We start from the raw sequence: 18,868 nt of genomic DNA, 5'->3' as shown, positions 1-18,868 counted from the left end.
TCACCTTTGTACAAAAATTTAGGATCCTAGACCCAAGCGTTTTCAAGTTATCATCCGGTAAATGTTTAACTGTTCCGAGTCACTGTGACCTTGACCTTTGACCTACTGACCTCAAAGTCGAATTTTACCTGTATTTTTTATGTTACACCTGTAAACCAAAATTTATGATCCTAGGCCCAAGCGTCCTCTCAAGTTATCATCCGGAAACCGTTTAATTGTTCAGGGTCACCGTGACCTTGACCTTTGACATACTGACTCCAAAGAGCTGAAACCAAGCCAGACTTGCCTTTCTTATTACTGTACATTTTAATTTTAGTGCGTTTCCCGTGTCTCCTCCAATGATGAAACGTTAGTCATAAAACTGAAATATGGCAACGAATGAGGAACTGTCTAGAACCCTGGCTGGATCTTCGGACGTAGTACATGACTTTATTTGTACACCCTGCTCCGAGGATGATCTAAACAAGGAAGCGATTACATACTGTACGGAATGCAAATCGTTCTTTTGCACAACGTGTATTGACCATCATAACAAATGCCTTAAGTCACACACAGTATTGGGCAAGGTCGCAATGATGTCAGGGCAAGTTAAGCAACAACCGATAGATCAGTGGGCGATGATGCTAGTCGACCGATGCGAAGAGCATCCTGGAAAGGCCATAGAAATGTATTGTCCAGTGCACGATGCTGTATGCTGTACAGTTTGTCTTGCCATGAAAGACAGGTATACATTTTATCAAATTTGTTAGGCCAAGCTGACACTTTACTCTAGGAGCTTCAGCCTCGTGTGAAATTCATATACTGGTATTTGGTTTTAGCGTTGATTAAGAATCTGTGCAATGTCTTCATATTCTAACAGGTGATTTAAAAGTATAATTTCAAGTTGGGTTTCTTTACAGTACATACTAACTGGCACTGTAGCTATAACGTATGTCACATAACTAAACGTAAGTACGTTAATCAACTGCGACTACAATAATGAAATATTATGTTACTGTCACGCGGTTTCTCGATCAATTTGTCAGCTATTTAATTTTGCTGCTCTACAGTCTCCAAGCTGTAATAACATTAATTGCTTCCGTATTTGATTTCATTGCCATATTTTGAAAATTAAATTGCATTTTACATGATTCGCTCCGAAGGATACTCACAATATATAAAAAGGAACCTACGAGGCCACATAGCATTTGAACCATTCGAAAAAAACGTCTCTGCACTCTTGCACTCTTGTATAATGACTTGCTCGAGATATAAATTATAAACGGACAGTTATTTACTAAAACATACATGATACACTCAAATCAAATTAAAACCTCAATATTCAAATTAAAAGCGAACAATCAATACCTTTTTTCCTTATCATCATCACTTATGAAATATCGCATTTAAAAACACTTTCAAATTAGGTGTTTATATTTGTTCAAATTATGTTTTAGATCCTGTACTGGAGTTGACTTTATTCCAAACGTTGCAAAGGGAATCATCAAAAGTCCAGAGAAAGACAAAGTAGTCCAGAGCCTTTATACCATTAAACAGGATCTTCAAAAGCTGAAGTCTAAAAAACAAACTGAGCTGGAAGATTTGGACAAGACACGAGACGAAATCTTCAAATACATTTTGGATTTCAAGAAACGGTTGCTTGAAAGAATCCAACGGATGGAAACAGAGTCCTTGAACAATGTTCAAGATAAATACAACGCGATGGCTGACAAGATAAAAGGGGAAGTAAGTCGTCTTGACGTCTTGCTTAAAGATGTTGAAAATTCTCTTAACGATTTGCAGTTTAAAAGCAAAAACGATGCACAAATGTTTGTCCATATAAAACACGGTTGTAAAATTCTCAGCATTGATGTTTTAAATCAATCTGTAAGTTTTGAAAAAGAAGAAATCAAATTCAATATTGATGATGACATAGAGTCACTTATAAAAGGCACTGGTTCTTTTGGAAATTGTATTGTAGAAAACAGAGTTGAATTTTGCCATAATGCTGTTTTAGAGGACGAAGTTGACGTCAAACTCCCTAATGACAAGCATCCCTGTAGAATATTTGACGCATGCGCAGTTGATAAAGATCAATTCATTATAGTTGATCAAGGCAACCAAAAGCTAAAAAGAATAGATAGGACGTACCACGTGACCGACGCATACAGACTATCTGGACGTCCGTGGGGTGTATGTAGGACTAGCTCTTCTGAAGTTGCAGTGACTTTGTTTGGGGCAAAAATGGTACAAATTATATCTCTCGGGAAACGCATTGCTGTGTCCAAATCAATCCAGGTCGGAGAATATTGTAGAGGGATTTGCTTTCATGAAGGGGACCTCTATGTCTGTTGCGGTGGTGGAGATGGTGGCAGCGCGGACGAAGGTCCTGGACAAATAAGAGTGTTTGATAAGTCCGGCATACAGAAACGTCTATTCCTAAGAAACCATTTTGGCGAAAATTTGTTCACATGTCCATTGCACATCACATTGTCTCCCGATGGCCTCATAATGTATGTATCAGACGATCAGAAGGGTCTTTTGACTCTTAACATACAAGGTGAGGAGGAAAAATTCATCCCTGATGGAAGACTGAAAGAGGTTACAAGCAGCTGTTCTCTAGAACAACAGCTTTTGATCGCATGTGGTTATCAATCCCATAACATTCTCCTGATTGACTATCAAAATAAAGTTGTTCAGGAATTACTGACACAGACAAGTGGAATAAAATATCCAACATCAGCAGTATATCTGCGACACACAAACCACCTGTTAGTTACATGTGACAGTTCAAACAAACTGAAAATTTTTAAACTTACCTGAAAGTTATTGGAGATGATAGTATTAATACATTGATCAAGTCGGACATTCGGGCACTTCAGCGTATCGCGTTGCCTAGCAACAAGCGGGGGTGACAGCAAATGGCAAATTGTAACTGGAAAGCGTTTCATGTTTCACTAGTGCTTAAAGTAACATTGTGTGTAATATTAATAAGTCAGTGATTTTTTTATGTTTCCATTAATCACTTCCGAGAAAGAAACCTTTCTTTTTTAGGTTTAAGACGTGTTATTCAACATTGACTGTCGGTATAAAAATAGATACGTGAATGCGGCAAGGTCACTGCAAAGTATTTTCACATTTGTGGCGAACTTGGAAAATTATCATTCGATAAATCCAAGTTCTTTTAAAAATTAATATTTGGGTTTCACCATTCGTATGTATTATTCACATTTTTCGTTCTATTTTGTAGCCTGTCATTAAAAATATGTAATCTAAGACTTGTGCAAGATTCTTTAATATAGAAATTTTAGAACTTGTAATCTATGCAACCAAAATATTTCATTATATTTTAAGTGTAATCCCTTTACAGTTCAAAGAATAAACTATTTAAAGATTACTGTTATAAAAATCCAAATGCTGTCAAATTTTCATAGCTAATGAACAGTACCAATAAAGTAGTATTGATAAAACTTTCAATCTTTTGTGAACATATATGTCCATATGCAATTTACTGCCGTAAGAAACTGTTATTTTCCGTTTATATTACTAATAAGTAAGTTACTATTATACATGTATATATAAAGTGGATATTTGTTTGTTTCGGTGTAGGACTGGGTTGTCTTTCGCAAGTGAGCACCAGGTGCGGTATTTTCACAAGTGGCATAGATAATACGAGTGGAGAATTGTGGGATGTGGTGTTCGCGAGTGGGGATATTTTGGTCGTGTGTTTGGAGCAAACAAATTTTCTTTCTTTTTATTGCATGTCTTGACTTAATTACCCATTTCATAATTTTGTACCAGTGAAAATATATTTTACATTTTTTTATTGCGAAAATTGCCGGTCATATCTCCTTCCATTATTCCAAAACTTCACTGAAAACATGCAATAACTAGTATTTCATGCTGTCACACTTGAATATCATGCCATCATTGTCGTTTTTGCCATTTTCCTTATTTTGTCACTGTTTATGTTGTTGTTTTCAGATGCCCTTCAAAGGGCATTGCCTTTATCAATGAAACTTGAAAGTTAAAATTATCAAAGTACATGTAGATATAAACTTCAGCTTCAATAGTTGCCTAATGTGTCCTTAATGGAAATTGTTATCATTATTATCTTAACCTTATCATAATTAGCAGCTTCATCAAAAAGTTCCGTGACAATTTGATGAAAAACAGTGTGTCTGAAATCATTCGTTCTCCACCTCTGATAATTCATGTGGGTAAGTTGGCAGTTACTTGCGGAGAACAGGTTTGTACTGATATCGTGAGTTCGATTCCCGGGCGGGGCGTTTGTTCTCCGTGACTATTTATTTGATAAACGACATTGTGTCTGAAATCAGTAGTCCTTCACCATTGATTCATGTGGGGAAGTTGGCAGTTACTTGCGGAGAACATGTTTGTACTGGTACAGAATCCAGGAACACTGGTTAGGTTAACTGCCCGCCGTTACGTGACTGAAATATTGTTGAAAAACGGCGTTAAACCCAAAACCCATAAAAAATCAACACTCATATCCGTGTAAAGAGAAGGCTCTGATCATATGAATCCGTTCCTTCTACAAAATTGCTGTCCTTCAATAATTATACAAAATTTAGTGATCAATAATAAAATGTTGCACAGCAGATATGTGTTTGATAATATTTAAAAACATATTTGTTTTCGCATGGTGTAATGAATACCTTTCAGTACAGCAGATATAAAGTTGAATGTATTTTTTCTCAGTATGTGGTATTATAAGCTCTTGTTGGTTCGTTGCTTTTGATCAAAGACACTTTAGATTTCTTTAATAAAGTTGATGTACATAACCTTTTTTTCTTATCAAAGTGTGTCCATTTAGCAAGTATGTCAAAATCTCAATATCAGGTTTTACTATATTAGATGAAAATGTCATACATACAAATTATTAGAATACATGTGCACAACATTGAAAACATTGTGTGTGATGATACCATTATCTTGCAATCGGATCTTTATTTATAATTTACAATGTATATACAATATCTTGATAGCTGTACTAGTAATCATAATTATGTTGTTGAAATAAAGAAACATTTTTGTGCCCTCACTATGAGCTGCGGGGGGCGGGGGCATATAGATTTGGTCTTGTCCATGTCTCCGTGCGTGCGTCCGTCCTTCCGAAGTTCGTGACGCGCCTACCTCAAAAAGTATTCGATATAAATTGATAAAACCTTGCATGAGTATTTATTATAATATGAACTTGCGCAAATCCTATTTTTTTGGTCTGGCTTTGCCCCACTATTTCCAGAGTTATGGCCCCTGAAATAGTAAAAATGAATATTTTCACCTTGTGACGTGCCTAGCTCCAAAAGTATTTGATATAGATTGATGAAACCTTGCAAGAGTCTTAATCATAATATGAACTTGCGCACCTCCTATTTTTCGTTTGGCTCCACTCCCTTTTTTTAGAGTTATTGCCCCTAAATTGGTAAAAATGCACATTTTTACATTGTTACGCGCCTAGTTCAAAAAGTATTTGATATAGATTGATGAAATCTTGCATGAGTCTTGATCATGATATGACTTGCGCACCTCCTATTTTCCGTCTGGCTCCGCCCCATTTTTCCAGAGTTATGGCCCCTGAAATAGTAAAAAATGCACATTTTACCTTTTGATGCGTCTAGCTCGAAAAGTATGTCATATAAATTGATGAAACTTTACATGATTCTTAATCGATATATGAACTCGCACATATTTCTCAACTGCTTCGACCTCTATTTCCAGTGTTACGAAATAGTCCTTTCACATTGCGGCGGGTCTAGTTCAAAAAGTAGTTAATATAAATGGATGAAAATTTGCATCGGTCTTTATCATGATATAAACTTGCGCATTTCTTATTTTTGGTCTGACTCCATCCCATAATTATAAAGTTATGACCCCTGAAATAGTCAAAAATGCACAATTTAACCTAACGACCGCCAACCTCAAAAAGTATTTGATGTAAATGAGTCTTTATCATGATGTGACCTTGCATGCTTGGCATTCTTCTTGGGAATCTTAGCGCTTATTACAGAGTTAAGGCCATGAAATAGCCAAAACAGTGGATTTTTGATCGTGATGGTTATAGCTAAAAAGTATATAGCCTAAAATAATAAATCTTTTATATAAAATGTTTGTTGTGGCTATACTCCCTTAAGACTACAAACATTTGAATTATTGCCCCTTATTTGTGACAAATGTACCAGTGGGGCACACCCTGTGTCCTACAGACACATTCTAGATGATTTTATTATATTTGTTTCTGATGTACAGAGCACCTGAAAATTTGCAACACTTTCCTTTCAGCAGCACAATCCACACTATGCTTGTAATATTTGGTTTCCTTATAACTCAGCCATATTTAGATTCCATAGACCTGTCAATCTTAAAAAGTGTCCTTAGAACTATGAAACATTTGGCTTACTTAGACGAATAAAATTTTACTGTCCATAAACGTATCTATACAAAGTATCCCTAATAACATTATGTGTTCATAAACATATCAACATTTAATATCCTTTCGCAATGTAATCTTCCCAGTCTGGCGACAAAAGTGTCTACCGACCAACAGACATGAGCAAAAATGATATATACTCGTGTTTTTTTTAAATTAAACATGGTACTGCTATATTATTTTCAAAGTATATACATGTATCTCGGAAATGAACCGACACATTCTTAACCTGCTATGATCATAGTTGGTAACAAGGAATTACGCCAGAGGACTCCCTGTACACGATACCTTAAATAGAAGTTCTTGTTGGTTTTAGCACCGTAAACAGTATTTCAGTTATGTAACAGCAGACAGTAAACCTAACCATTGTTCCTAGATTCTCTACCAGTAATAACCTGTTCTCTGCAAGTCATTGTCAACTTCTCAACATAAATCAGACATTAGACCAAAATTACTTCAGACACAATTTCTTTTATCAAATCGTCACGGACAACATGCACCTCATTTGTGGATCAAGCTCAAAATCTTCTGGTCAATAGATCAGTGCTCTCCATATTGGGCTAAATGGACGGGATGAAAAATTTCAAAAAGTTCAACTGTTGTCTTCATCTACAATTTGATCACAACAGTTCTTGTCTTTTAAGACCAAAACATAAAACAAATTCGTATCTATTTCAAAACTATTTAAATCATATTTATTTTTACTCTTTATATGTCGTGTAATAAAACAAACAAATAAAACTATAATACATTAGAAGTAAGGAATGTACTAGCTCACCAGAGTGTCCTGCAAACGTGTATGTTTTAATGTACAGCAAACAGTTTGCTGTTCTCCGTGTAGTCTCGTATATTAACCTGAACAAGATGCATATCCTATGTCACTGATGCCCCCGTTTCTTGTCACTGTACATGTTTTTTTCACTATTAAATTTAAAGTCAAGGAATATAAATCTGGTCTGGCTGAATGAAATCATAAATAGAACACAAGGTGCAAAACTTCACATGACAAATAACAATCCTGTAGTGTTTTATGACTCTTGGTCAAATATGTTTTGCCATACATGGGACATAAACCTTTATGCCCTTAATGCACATTTTGACTAAGTCAAGGACCATAACTCTGGTCTTGTAGATTGAAATCCAATACAAAATTAAGGTGCACAAATTCGCTTACTGAATAATATTATATTATATAATATCAATACGGTTTCACAAGTATTGGTAAAATATTTCTGAGATAGGGTTATGCAACACAATCTTCATGTGTATTTTGATCTGGCTAAGTAAAATACCATAACAATGTAAAAGAAGTTCAACTTCACGATCTATATAACAATCCTTTAATGTTTTATGACTTTTAAGTCTACTGCTTTTTGAGATATATGCCATACAACTTGTATGTCCTTTATGCATATTTTGACTAAATCAAGGGCTATAACTGATCTGACCAACACAAAGCCCAAAGGAGTTAAAAACACAAAATAATGTGACTGACAGATAGACATTTCAAATAGAATATGCCACTGGAGGCAAAACAAGAGCTGTCAAAGGAGAAAGCGCGCTCGACTATTTCGATGCTGGGTAGTGAAACTGGGCACATCTGAGAAAGCTGGGACTGTCACTAGTGTGTTTAATGACTCCAATGTGAGTGAATATATTGCACAATAGCTTGAATCTGTGTCAAAAATATTAATAAGAAAGATAAAGTGTATCAAAATGCTAAATAAGTATAATTCTAAGCAAAAAAGGGGTATAGTCCATAACATATTGATGCAAGAGATGTGTACCTTGTGTCATATGATGCGAATGATGATGCGGAGTTTGAATCAAATCCATTTAGTAATATATAACTGAGATATAGAGAAAATCCAACAAAAGTAACCTTAAATTCTAAGTAAAAGGGGGCATAATTCATGACACATTGGTGCCAGAGTTATGCACCTTGTGTAATATGATGTGGGTGATAACGTGGAATAATCATTTCAAGTTTGAATCAAATCCATTTAGTAATATCTGAGATAGAGTGAAAGTACATCGAAACTTTAACCTGAAACTCCTAAGTAATAATGGGGGATAATTCATGAAATAATGGTGCAATATTTATGGCCCTTGTGTCATATGATATGAGTGATGATGTTGAATAACTATTGTAAGTTTGAAACAATCCATTTAGTAATAACTGAGATAGAGCGAAAGTGCATCAAAACTTAAACCTGAAGTTCTAAGTAAACGGGGGATAATTCATTAAATGTTGGTACCAGAGTTATGGGCCTTGTGTCATATGATATGGGCGATGATGTGGAACAACTACTTTCAGTTAGAATCAAATCCATTAAGTAATAGCTGAGATAGAGTGAAAGTGCATCAAAACTTTAACCTGAAATTCTAAATAAAAGTGTGTGTGTGTGGGGTGGGGGGGGGGGGGGGGGAATTCATGAAATACTGGTGTGTGTTATAGCTCTTCCGCCATATGATGTGAGTGATGATGATGATAACTATTTTATGTTTGAAACAAAACCTTCCAGTAATTACAGAGATAAAGAGGAAGTGCATCAAAACTTTAACCAAGGTGCGGACGCAGAAGGAGGCCGACGCCGGGTCGAGTAGGACAGCTCTCCATACTTCGTATAGTCCAACTAAAAATGAACTATGCAATCAAAACAAAACTTCTAAAAGGAGAGCACAACTGTGGAGAATATTGTAAAACATGTCGGGACATCTTTGAAGAGGATCATCCCTGTAATAAGGCATCTATATAGATCCAGATGGAAACACATAGATACAATTTAATTGGAACGGAGTGTAACTGAAGTCTTTGAATATAAATGTACACCAAAAGAAGATCAAATAGGATGTGAGTGTGTATATATATATATATATATATATATATATATATATATATATATGATTGCAGATAATATTGTTGCATTATTATAGTTGTTTCATTTTTTATAATTGTATTAACGTATTTTCAGCCATCCTCCAGTATATCTATGGGATTTTTTTTAAAGAAAAGAGGACTGACAGTGGTAGATCAGGATCCTGTAATACTTTGCAAAAGTCTTGACCTTTCAATAAGCCTCCTCGTCTAAGTAAACACCTTAATAAATAATAAATTAGGCATAAAACTGTAACCAAGCAATCAAGGCAAAACTTCAGAAAAGAGAACACATCATACATTATACAAAGTTTGCTTGTATGCATTATTTGAGCCGCGCCAAGAGAAAACCAACATAGTAAACTGAATTTAATGGGAATGTCTAATGGCCTTTGTATCATCTGTAAGCAGAAAAGACAGTCTTTAACGCTTAGCGTGCTAAATTTCTAAAATGAACTGATCTATCATGCAATTTGGGCAGTACCATTTATTATTGGAGGGGGTGGTCACTGAAAATTTACTGACTGAATAGCGAACAGTGCAGACCATGATCAACCTGCATTATTTGCAAAGGCAGAATCACTTGCAACCAGCAGACTAAAGGTTAAAGCATCTGTTTTGGGAATGTTAACATGCTCAATCAATATGGGCAAAAATATTTCCAGTGATAAGCAACATCGTCGACCAATTATTTAAGAAGAAAATACAAAGTAACGAGATAACAGCTTTAATTGGGCTCTACCATTCACCAATGAAGTATAAATACTTAACACTATTATATTAGAAACTAAGTGGCATATCTGGAAAAGCAGAAATGCCACAAAACATGAAAAAATACTCTTGAACGAAAACTATGTATATTTGTCTATAAAAGATTCCGTATTAAGCCAGTTTTTATGGAAAACTGATAAATCATTTCTTTCTGTGTTGAAAAAACAATTTCATTGACTTTAATGCATATACTAGTCACTATATTATCACTTGCTTTTTCGTTTCGAGTAAGAGTTAAACTAATGTGACTAATAAAAGTAATTTACAATATCTTGTTTTTCTCAATTGCTGATGTAATTGTTATAGTATGTTATATTCTCAGAATTTATAAGAAACAAACGAGGTTAGCTCATTTTCTGTGCGTCTCAATGAAAACTAGAGTTGTCACAGGAGTGACGAATTATACCCCCACAATATAGCCTTGTCACAGAACTAATTCAATGTCAAAGCTGAACTTGCTTGACCTTTGACTTACTGACCTCAAAATCAATAAAGGTCATATGCTGGTCATTATCAACCTCCCTATGAAGTTTCATGATCCTCGACCCAAGCGTTCTCAAGTTACTGTCCGGAAAAGGTTTAAATGTTCCGGGTCACTCTGATCTTTGACCTTTGGAACTCAAAATCAATACAGGTCATGACCAACCTCCCTATTAAGTTTCTTGATCATAGTCCCAAGCGTTCTGAAGTTATTGTCTGAAAACCGTTTAAATCTTGTCACTGTGACCTTGACCTTTGACCTACAGACCTCAAAGTCGAACTTGACCTGTACTTCATAATGTTACACCTGTGTACCAAAATTTATGATCCTAGGCCCAAGCGTTCTCAAGTTATCATCCGGAAACCGTTTACCTGTTCTGAGTCACTGGTGACCCTGACCTTTGATCTACAGACCTCACAGTCGAATTTGGCCTGTATTTCATGATGTTACACCTGTGTACCAAAATTTATGATCCTAGGCCCACGTGTTCTCAAGTTATCATCCGGAAACCATTTAATTGTTCCATGTCACTGGTGACCTTGACCTTTGACCTACAGACCTCAAAGTCGAACTTGACCTGTATTTCATGATGTAACATCTGTGTACTAAAATTTATGATCCCAAGCACAAGTGGTCTCAAGTTATCATCCGGAAACCATACAAATACATTTCGTATGTTGGTTTGTTTTCTTTCCAGTCTTGTTATGGATCATGAAGATCGTCATTAACATGTTAATATTTGCCTGTATTTAATATGTTAATAGCTAAATATATATATAAGCTAAACTGGATTTTTATTCCAAAAAAAATGTCATATTTTTCTACATAGCATTAAATTATTTGCATTAAAAGACGAATATACATTTCCAAATAAGATATTTTAATTGCACATCTTATAATGTAACTTCAGTCTTAGAATTTTATATTCACTGATTTGAAACACATTCACACAAATCAATACACGCTGTGTCATTGCAAAAAAGTTAAAAAAAAAGTTCTAAAAGAACAAAAGGAACACTAGTCAGTAACAATCTTTCCTTTTTCAATAGAGTGCATAGAATACATCCATGTCAACAACGAGTCAGAAGAAGGCTCAAGCCACCCAACCACAGCAGTGTCGCCGGCACAATGGGGAGCCGATAACTGTTTTCTCCGACAAGTTTGAAAAATGTATGTGCTTAAAATGTGCTATGGAACAGCATGATCTGTTGAGTGACTTTATGCCAATATCAGAAGGGGTTGAGAGGATGAAGTCCGTTGGAAAGGTTCTTCAAGACGAAATATCACTGATGGTTGAAACTACAAAGACACAGAAGCGAGACAGAACAAAGTTCATGGAAAAGATACACGTCTCTGAAAAGAATATAAGAGGTCAGATAAGAAAAGAAAGGGATAAGTTAAACAGACATTTGGATTTGATAGAGCAAAAACTTACGAACAAACTAAAGCAGATCGTAGAAAAGAGTGAAAGAACTTTTTGGAAGGATCAGCTTAACATACAACATATAGAATCCGATCTTCAAAAGATGAAAGATAATCTCAAGGTCTGTTTAAAGACAGGTGGTGACACAGCTCTTATATCAGGGGTAGTTGCAGAGAAATCTGCATTCCAGAATAAGAAAGCAGAAGTCATAGCCCAACAAGAGAAATTGCCAACAAAGACACTGCAGTTTAGGATCGTAAATTCTTTTTGGATTTTACTGAAAATGTCCAGGACTTCGATGAAGTTTCATTGCAGATGCCTTTTGACGAGCATGACGAGAGTACCGACTCATCACCTCTGCCATTAGCACATAGATCACAAGCTAAATCATATCACGGCGCTATAACACCGTTACTTTCACACAACATGACTCTCCAAGGAGTCTTGTGCAACGGTATCCTGGCAACAGAGTAAAGAACAAATATGGGATACATAATATTATATCAAATCCGTATCATCCATTCAATGCACAGTTCAATAAAAAATCTAACGGAGTCGTTTCATACCGAAATGAATATGGCGATGAATTCACGAATGCTAATGGTGACTTTGAAGGTGTTCGAGATGATCCAATAATTCTCAGCTCTGACCATGAAGGCCCGTGTTATCTTAGTGGCATCGCAGCACTTACTAGTGGAAGAGTAGTTGTCTGCGATTCAAAGCACAAGTGTGTGCAGGTAATAAACAGGCGGAGCGAGATTCTCGACCAGTTGATCTTTCATTACAAGCCATGTGATATATCTTTCAGACTTCGTTGGAGGGAAAGTAAGCTGCATGAATGAGCTGGGGAAAACAAAATGGGAATACAGTCATGATGAGTTAGAGCCTTATAGCTTAGATGTGGACCTAAACCAGTTGTTTACAGCAGACATCAAAGGCAAAATTCTAATAATGTCGAGAACTTCAATGCTACGGGCGTTTACATGCAGTTTGTGTCCCGAATACCGGAACTCTGTTGGTAACGCAAGAAAACAATAAAGACAAAGTCAAATCCAGATCATTCAAAATAGTATCGATCTAACATTAGGGCTCGTTAACGGGACCCTTTTAAAAACACTTAACGAAATTTTTCACGTTCTTTTGATCGTTCATATCACAAAACAATATTTTTATGAAATCTTTTCAATGTTTAGAGCAATGTTTTAAACTATATCTTCAACTTTCATCGAACCAGAGAAAAATGCTATAATATATTTAAATGAATTGTGCAACCTCCAACCAATTTTGAGAAACTCACAAAAATGCACACGAAAGTCTGTCAATTACAAAGGAATGAACTTCGATATAAGACAGAAAACTCAATACAAAAGAAACATGACTTTTTACCCTGCCATATCTTAGAAATAAAATAGATGGCTTGATTTTTTAACTATCATAACAGCAGTTTTTAAGTGCCGTATGGCGGCTGTAAAATGTCTCACCATACTTGAAATCATTCAGTGTTTTTATATTTTTATAGGGCGTCCATGTAATAGATGTATAATAGAAAAAAGCCGGTGCTATGGGGCTAAGGGGTGTTGCACATTTCATTACCTCTCATGGACAGACTCAATCAAACCGAGTCTGCTATTATTCTGCTGGATTGTATTCCATGCTTCCAAAGGATCTTTTAACAGATTTTATTGATATTTGATCATAAATCAGGAAAAATGCAGTATCTACCATTTAGTATCCTAATAAATGATTTTGTACGTCTATTTAAAGCAAAAAACATATCAGGTAAACTTTTGTGACATTTTAAAAAATGAATTAAACTATATCAGCATTAAGCTCAACTTTGTTAAAAGTTCAATACGTTATTACGATAATTTTTTTTTAACAATAAGAAAGGTTAGATGTTTTCATTAGCATTGTAGAAATTTTTAAAAACAAACACATGTGAATATATTCCGTTAAACCGCGTTTATCGTTATTTTTTTGAGTTAATTGATAAAATATCTTCCCTTTAAGCCAATATCGGGTTTCGCCTTTAAAACGACAACGCGTAACATGAAGAAACACGAAACAATGGTGCCTGTCAAGCGGTAGAACGATTTAAAATAAAGAAAAAAAATGTAATCAATTTCAACAAAATCAATAGAAATTTATCATTGTTTATAACACTGTTACTAAAATCTACCACTAAAATGATTCAAATCGGTGTAAAATAATGTGACTTAGCTTTTTCTTCAGATGCAAATCTTTGCTTAGTTGGGAAGTATGTCTAGTATAGCAAAGATTCTATGCACTCCATGTGTAAGAGAAGATAAAAATGTGGACGCTGTTAAATACTGCGTGGAATGCAATGAAAATTTCTGTAGATCATGTTTAAGGCAGCACATTAAACATTTTTCGAGCGTTTCGCAACATCATAAACTTCTGAACAGAGATGAGATGCCAGAGTGGCTTTCAGCGCCGCCAAAGGAAGTGGAAAATAAATGTACAAGGCACCCAGAAAACCAGCTGGACTCGTATTGTGCAGACCACGATTTAGTATGTTGCGGGGCGTGCGTGGTGATCGAACACAGGTAAGAAAAATAAAATGTACTATTTATAAAAGATAGATTCTTAACAGAACACAAGTAAAAAGAAGGCGAAATAAAACGAGTTAAAAAGCGCAATGAAAAAAATCTTCAGGTTTATTTAACGCAAAGTATTTGTGTAGCGGAACTAATGTATTTGTGTAGCGAAACTGCCTATTAGTGGTATACTACCTTTTTTTAAATATAGGGAAACAAAACAAACCTAAACATTTATGAATGTCAATTTTGCATCACCGAATGTTTTCAAATAAAATATTATAATAAATCGCATTATCAACATTTAAGAAAGACTGAGTTACTGTGGTGATGTAGCGGGCCTAAATGATAACTAATAAAACTAAAAATGATAATTTCAGTTCATGTGAACATGTAAAAGACCTATTTTCAATTGGCGATGAAGATGAACCAAAGTCAGAAGTGGATGTTCTCCTGAAAGATCTACAATTCATGATCGACAGATTGAAATCTCTTAAAGAAAGCCGAAGAAAAGACCAGTCCAACTTGAGAAAGTCTACAGCCGAGTCTTTGCAACGTGTTCGTGATTTTCGTCAGAAAGTGAACGAAATATTTGACAAACTAGAAAAAAATGCTGTCGAAGAAATTGATACTGAATGTATTAGAGAAGATGATATCACTGAATCAGATATAAAACAGACTGAAGATTCGATAGTTTTATTAGGAATGGCTAGTAAGCAAATCAGAGATTCGGAAAAACAGGCTGACAAGCCAGAAATAGAATCTAGTTTAAATATCGTAAATGGAAAGAAACTGTTAAAAGATATGAAACATGTGTGTCAAGAGTTACAGGGTAAAAGAAATGTTCAAATGATCAATTTCAATGTCAATCAACAAATCGTGAAGTACATATCTGCTTTGACCAGTATTGGAACATGCAAAAGACAGTCTGGTAGAAAGAATGAACCTCGACCCAAGGTGACCAGTTATCGAGTGGATGCTGAAGCAGACGATGCAATATGCGATATCCAAGACGTTGTTCAGACCGACTCTGGGACATTTCTTATGTTAGATGCTGAAAATAAGAAAATGAAGCTCTTTGATGAAGCTCTCAATGCCATCAAATCGTTTGACTTGATAGGTGACAACAAAAATGGGACGACTAAACAGTACACATATGAACCATTCGCCATATGCTGCATCACTGATAATCAAATCGCCGTGTCAATGGTTCGGGATAAAATTATAAACCTGTACAACATCGGAGATGTGCTAGAAACGGCAAATGAAATTGATGTGGGTGAATACTGTCGTGGACTTGCATACAGCGCAGAGAAAGAAGAAATCTACGTTGCTTGTGGTGGCGGATCATACACCAGAGAAGGTCTTGGACATATACGCATCTATAGTATGAACGGTAACTGTAATCTTTGTGGTTATGAATTTACCACCTGGTAAAAAATACAATGGGCTGTTTAAAAGCTGTGGAAGCCGAATGTAGATCTAGTTTATATTTAGCTGGTAATTCACATAACAACATTTATAATTCTAGTTCCATTTTCTTTTACGCTTACATTGATTTATTTGGATCAATGTTGTATACTTTCAAAGTAATACAAATGTTGAGTCCAAAACCGCAACAAAACGACGGCTGTAGTATTACCAAACGAACTCCTTTTAATGGCAGCTTCTGTAATGTGTACAAATAAATGGTGTTATAGAATAATCAGTGAAGCAGCTCAACATCTACTTGAGTTACTGACTCGGGTGTTAATTTTATGGCATTGTTCTCAGTAGGGTATAAACTTTATAAAAATACTTCTTCTTCGTAATTCTCATAATCACATTAATATTAATCTACTTATAGGGGAGCTGCTGAGAGCAATTAAAAAAGCCCAAGATGGAAAAATACTTTCACCACAACCAATGCATCTTGCTTTCAATATTGACGAATCAAAGATATTCATAGCTGATAATTATAAAGGAGTCATTGCGGTCGATACAGACGGAAAGATGCTGTCAACTTTTACGGCACCGGAACTGGCAGAAGCACGTGGCATTTGCGTTGATGTCAATGATGACGTCATTGTATGTGGATATGTCTCAAACAACGTTCTCAGAGTACACGGCGATATGAAAACATATGACATACTAGTAACAGAATCGGATGGAATAAAAAATCCCCAGGCACTTGAATACATGGTGGTGTCATCAAAATGTTTAATTGCTTCAAACTGTATGAATACGGTTCATGTTTTTGATATTTAAATGCATAACGAAACGTTTAGAGAAGCTATATCTTAGTTTAAATCACTTGCCCCTCATCGGCGTGGGTTCGAAATCCCGCTTCTAGGTCTAGGTCTCCAGCAGGGGTTTGACTATATGGAAGACAGATAGATACGTGTGAGAAAGTCATCCAGCTGGCGAACAGAAGATCGGCGGTCTATCAGGTACTCGCCCATGCCTTAAACAATGTCTGTAGGGGCATCTTGTGTCTTCACTGCATTGTCAGAGATCTGTGACGTATGGCGACTTTATCTCAGTTGACTGCTCGTTTTAATCTAAGTCATGACGTTACGTGAAATCTGTGATAATCCTCTGAACACCGAAATCCTCTGAAAACCGGACTTCAGACTTGGCTCGGATAGGGTCCGGTTTTCAAAGATTCAACTGTACATGTTTCTCGTCTAGCGGACATGATGCTTCTGTATTATTTCTGTAGATTAAGTCTGTGGTATGAAATATCAAAAATTGAAACAAATGCTTAATGATCAAAATACATGTATTTGACATTATTTCATATTTGTTAGTAAAATATTCAAGTCCTTAGATAATGCAAAGGATCCGACAAATGTCCTTTAAACTACAATTCAAGCGCTCTTTCTTGAAACTTAATACCCATTTTAACTGAATAATTATTCACCTCAGTGTCCGGACATGTATTTCATACACTGTTTTGTGGCTATACTAAATTATTTCTAAAACAAAACAGTTTCAGTCCGGGATACAACAGTACGTAAGCATCAAGACATGTTAAAATTTCGTAGAGGGCTGAAAATCCGCCGGAAATTTAATGTGCATTTTAATTGCTCATATATACCAGCAATATATTCACATGATCCAATCCCGAACGCTGTGATTTACTGCATTACCAAGGATACGGGCCCATTTTCGAAAACCTGAAAAATGACCAACATTACGACTTTCAACAGGGTTCATCGTTCTTCGTCGGCGCATAATACATTGTTAATACTGATTTCATGTTGTTTCTCATAAAGACTCCGATGATGACCGTAGGTGACCAGATTTTGGCTCGAATTCATAGTTTCGGTACAGAAGACATACGATACTGAGCACCAAAAAGCAAGCTCAATTTTCGTAATTGGGTCTTTTTTTGGACGTATTCCGCCGACCTCTTAAAAATCCGTCGGCAATGTAATATGTTCTATTTTCTCGACATATTGGTTTTATATCTAGATGGTTTAATGCATCATCAAGCCCTCCTGAACGCTGTGAATGACAGTAGTAACAAAGATTCGAGCCCATATTTGAACACCTGAAAAATGCTCAAAATTACGATTTTCAACACATTTCAACGTTCTTCGCCTGCACATAATGAATAAATAGCTAAAAATATTTTTCATATTGTATCTCATAATGACTCCCACGATAACAGAAGATGACCAGATTTTGATTCGAGTCCATCGTTTCGGTATATAAAATAGCCGTATCTAAGCACCATAACATGTTCAAATTTCGTAATGTGACATTTTAACGCATGACAGAACAGAACAGAACAGAACAGGACAGAACTTTATTCCTACTAATGACTTGAACATAAGAAGTTCCTCGTCATCATAGCTATATACAGCATGCTGTAATAAACTATATACAGTGAGAATGAAATATGTACAGACATCAATGATAAAAGTATTTAAGATATACATGAACTAGGCGATCAAATGTATGCATTCGTAGTGAATATTTCATAGACAAACAGTACAGTGTAATATGCTGAAACATAAACCGTTTTCAATCATACAAATAAACTAAATTATCATGCATCATTTTAAACGATTATTACAAAATATAGCTAACCTATTTAAATTTATCAAACTAGTTGTGTTTAAAAGTTCTATGAAAATCCGTCGGCTGTGTAATATGTACTATATTTTTTAACAAACATACCTGCGAAATACTGACATAGTTCAACACATTCTCGAGCCGTCCAGAATACTGTGAATTACAGCAATAGCAAGGATTCGAGCCAGATAATCCGTCGGCGTTGTGACATCACCTATTCTTATAACAATAATACCAGCAATAAACCGACATATTTCAATACATC

General features: G+C 35.5%; 2 protein-coding genes across 2 annotated transcripts; both read left to right on the top strand.

The window, feature by feature from the left end:
• The first annotated feature begins 347 nt into the window (after positions 1 to 347).
• On the top strand, positions 348 to 2,802 carry LOC123531329 (uncharacterized). The gene is made up of 2 exons (XM_045312182.2): positions 348 to 724; positions 1,437 to 2,802. The coding sequence occupies exons 1-2, from the start codon at positions 369 to 371 to the stop codon at positions 2,800 to 2,802; spliced, it is 1,722 nt and encodes a 573-aa protein (XP_045168117.2). The 5' UTR covers positions 348 to 368.
• Positions 2,803 to 14,164: 11,362 nt separating this feature from the next.
• Positions 14,165 to 17,330, top strand: LOC128546885 (uncharacterized). The gene is made up of 3 exons (XM_053518285.1): positions 14,165 to 14,550; positions 14,922 to 15,937; positions 16,388 to 17,330. Exons 1-3 carry the CDS (start codon positions 14,243 to 14,245, stop codon positions 16,786 to 16,788), a joined length of 1,725 nt encoding a protein of 574 aa, XP_053374260.1. The 5' UTR covers positions 14,165 to 14,242; the 3' UTR covers positions 16,789 to 17,330.
• Positions 17,331 to 18,868: the final 1,538 nt, after the last annotated feature.

The sequence above is a fragment of the Mercenaria mercenaria genome, chromosome 11, assembly GCF_021730395.1.
Source record: "Mercenaria mercenaria strain notata chromosome 11, MADL_Memer_1, whole genome shotgun sequence".
NCBI lineage: Eukaryota > Metazoa > Mollusca > Bivalvia > Venerida > Veneridae > Mercenaria > Mercenaria mercenaria.
Note: the sequence above shows the minus strand (reverse complement) of the source record. Positions and strands in the feature narration are given on the sequence as shown.

What these genes read in the sequence shown, in the direction of transcription:
- LOC128546885 (XM_053518285.1), top strand. Translation starts at nt 14,243, where the DNA reads ATGTCTAGTATAGCAAAGATTCTATGCACTCCATGTGTAAGAGAAGAT. An exon ending in TGCGTGGTGATCGAACACAG is followed by an intron (nt 14,551 to 14,921) that starts GTAAGAAAAATA and finishes TGATAATTTCAG; the next exon opens with TTCATGTGAACATGTAAAAG. An exon ending in ACGCATCTATAGTATGAACG is followed by an intron (nt 15,938 to 16,387) that starts GTAACTGTAATC and finishes ATCTACTTATAG; the next exon opens with GGGAGCTGCTGAGAGCAATT.
- LOC123531329 (XM_045312182.2), top strand. Translation starts at nt 369, where the DNA reads ATGGCAACGAATGAGGAACTGTCTAGAACCCTGGCTGGATCTTCGGAC. An exon ending in TGTCTTGCCATGAAAGACAG is followed by an intron (nt 725 to 1,436) that starts GTATACATTTTA and finishes ATTATGTTTTAG; the next exon opens with ATCCTGTACTGGAGTTGACT.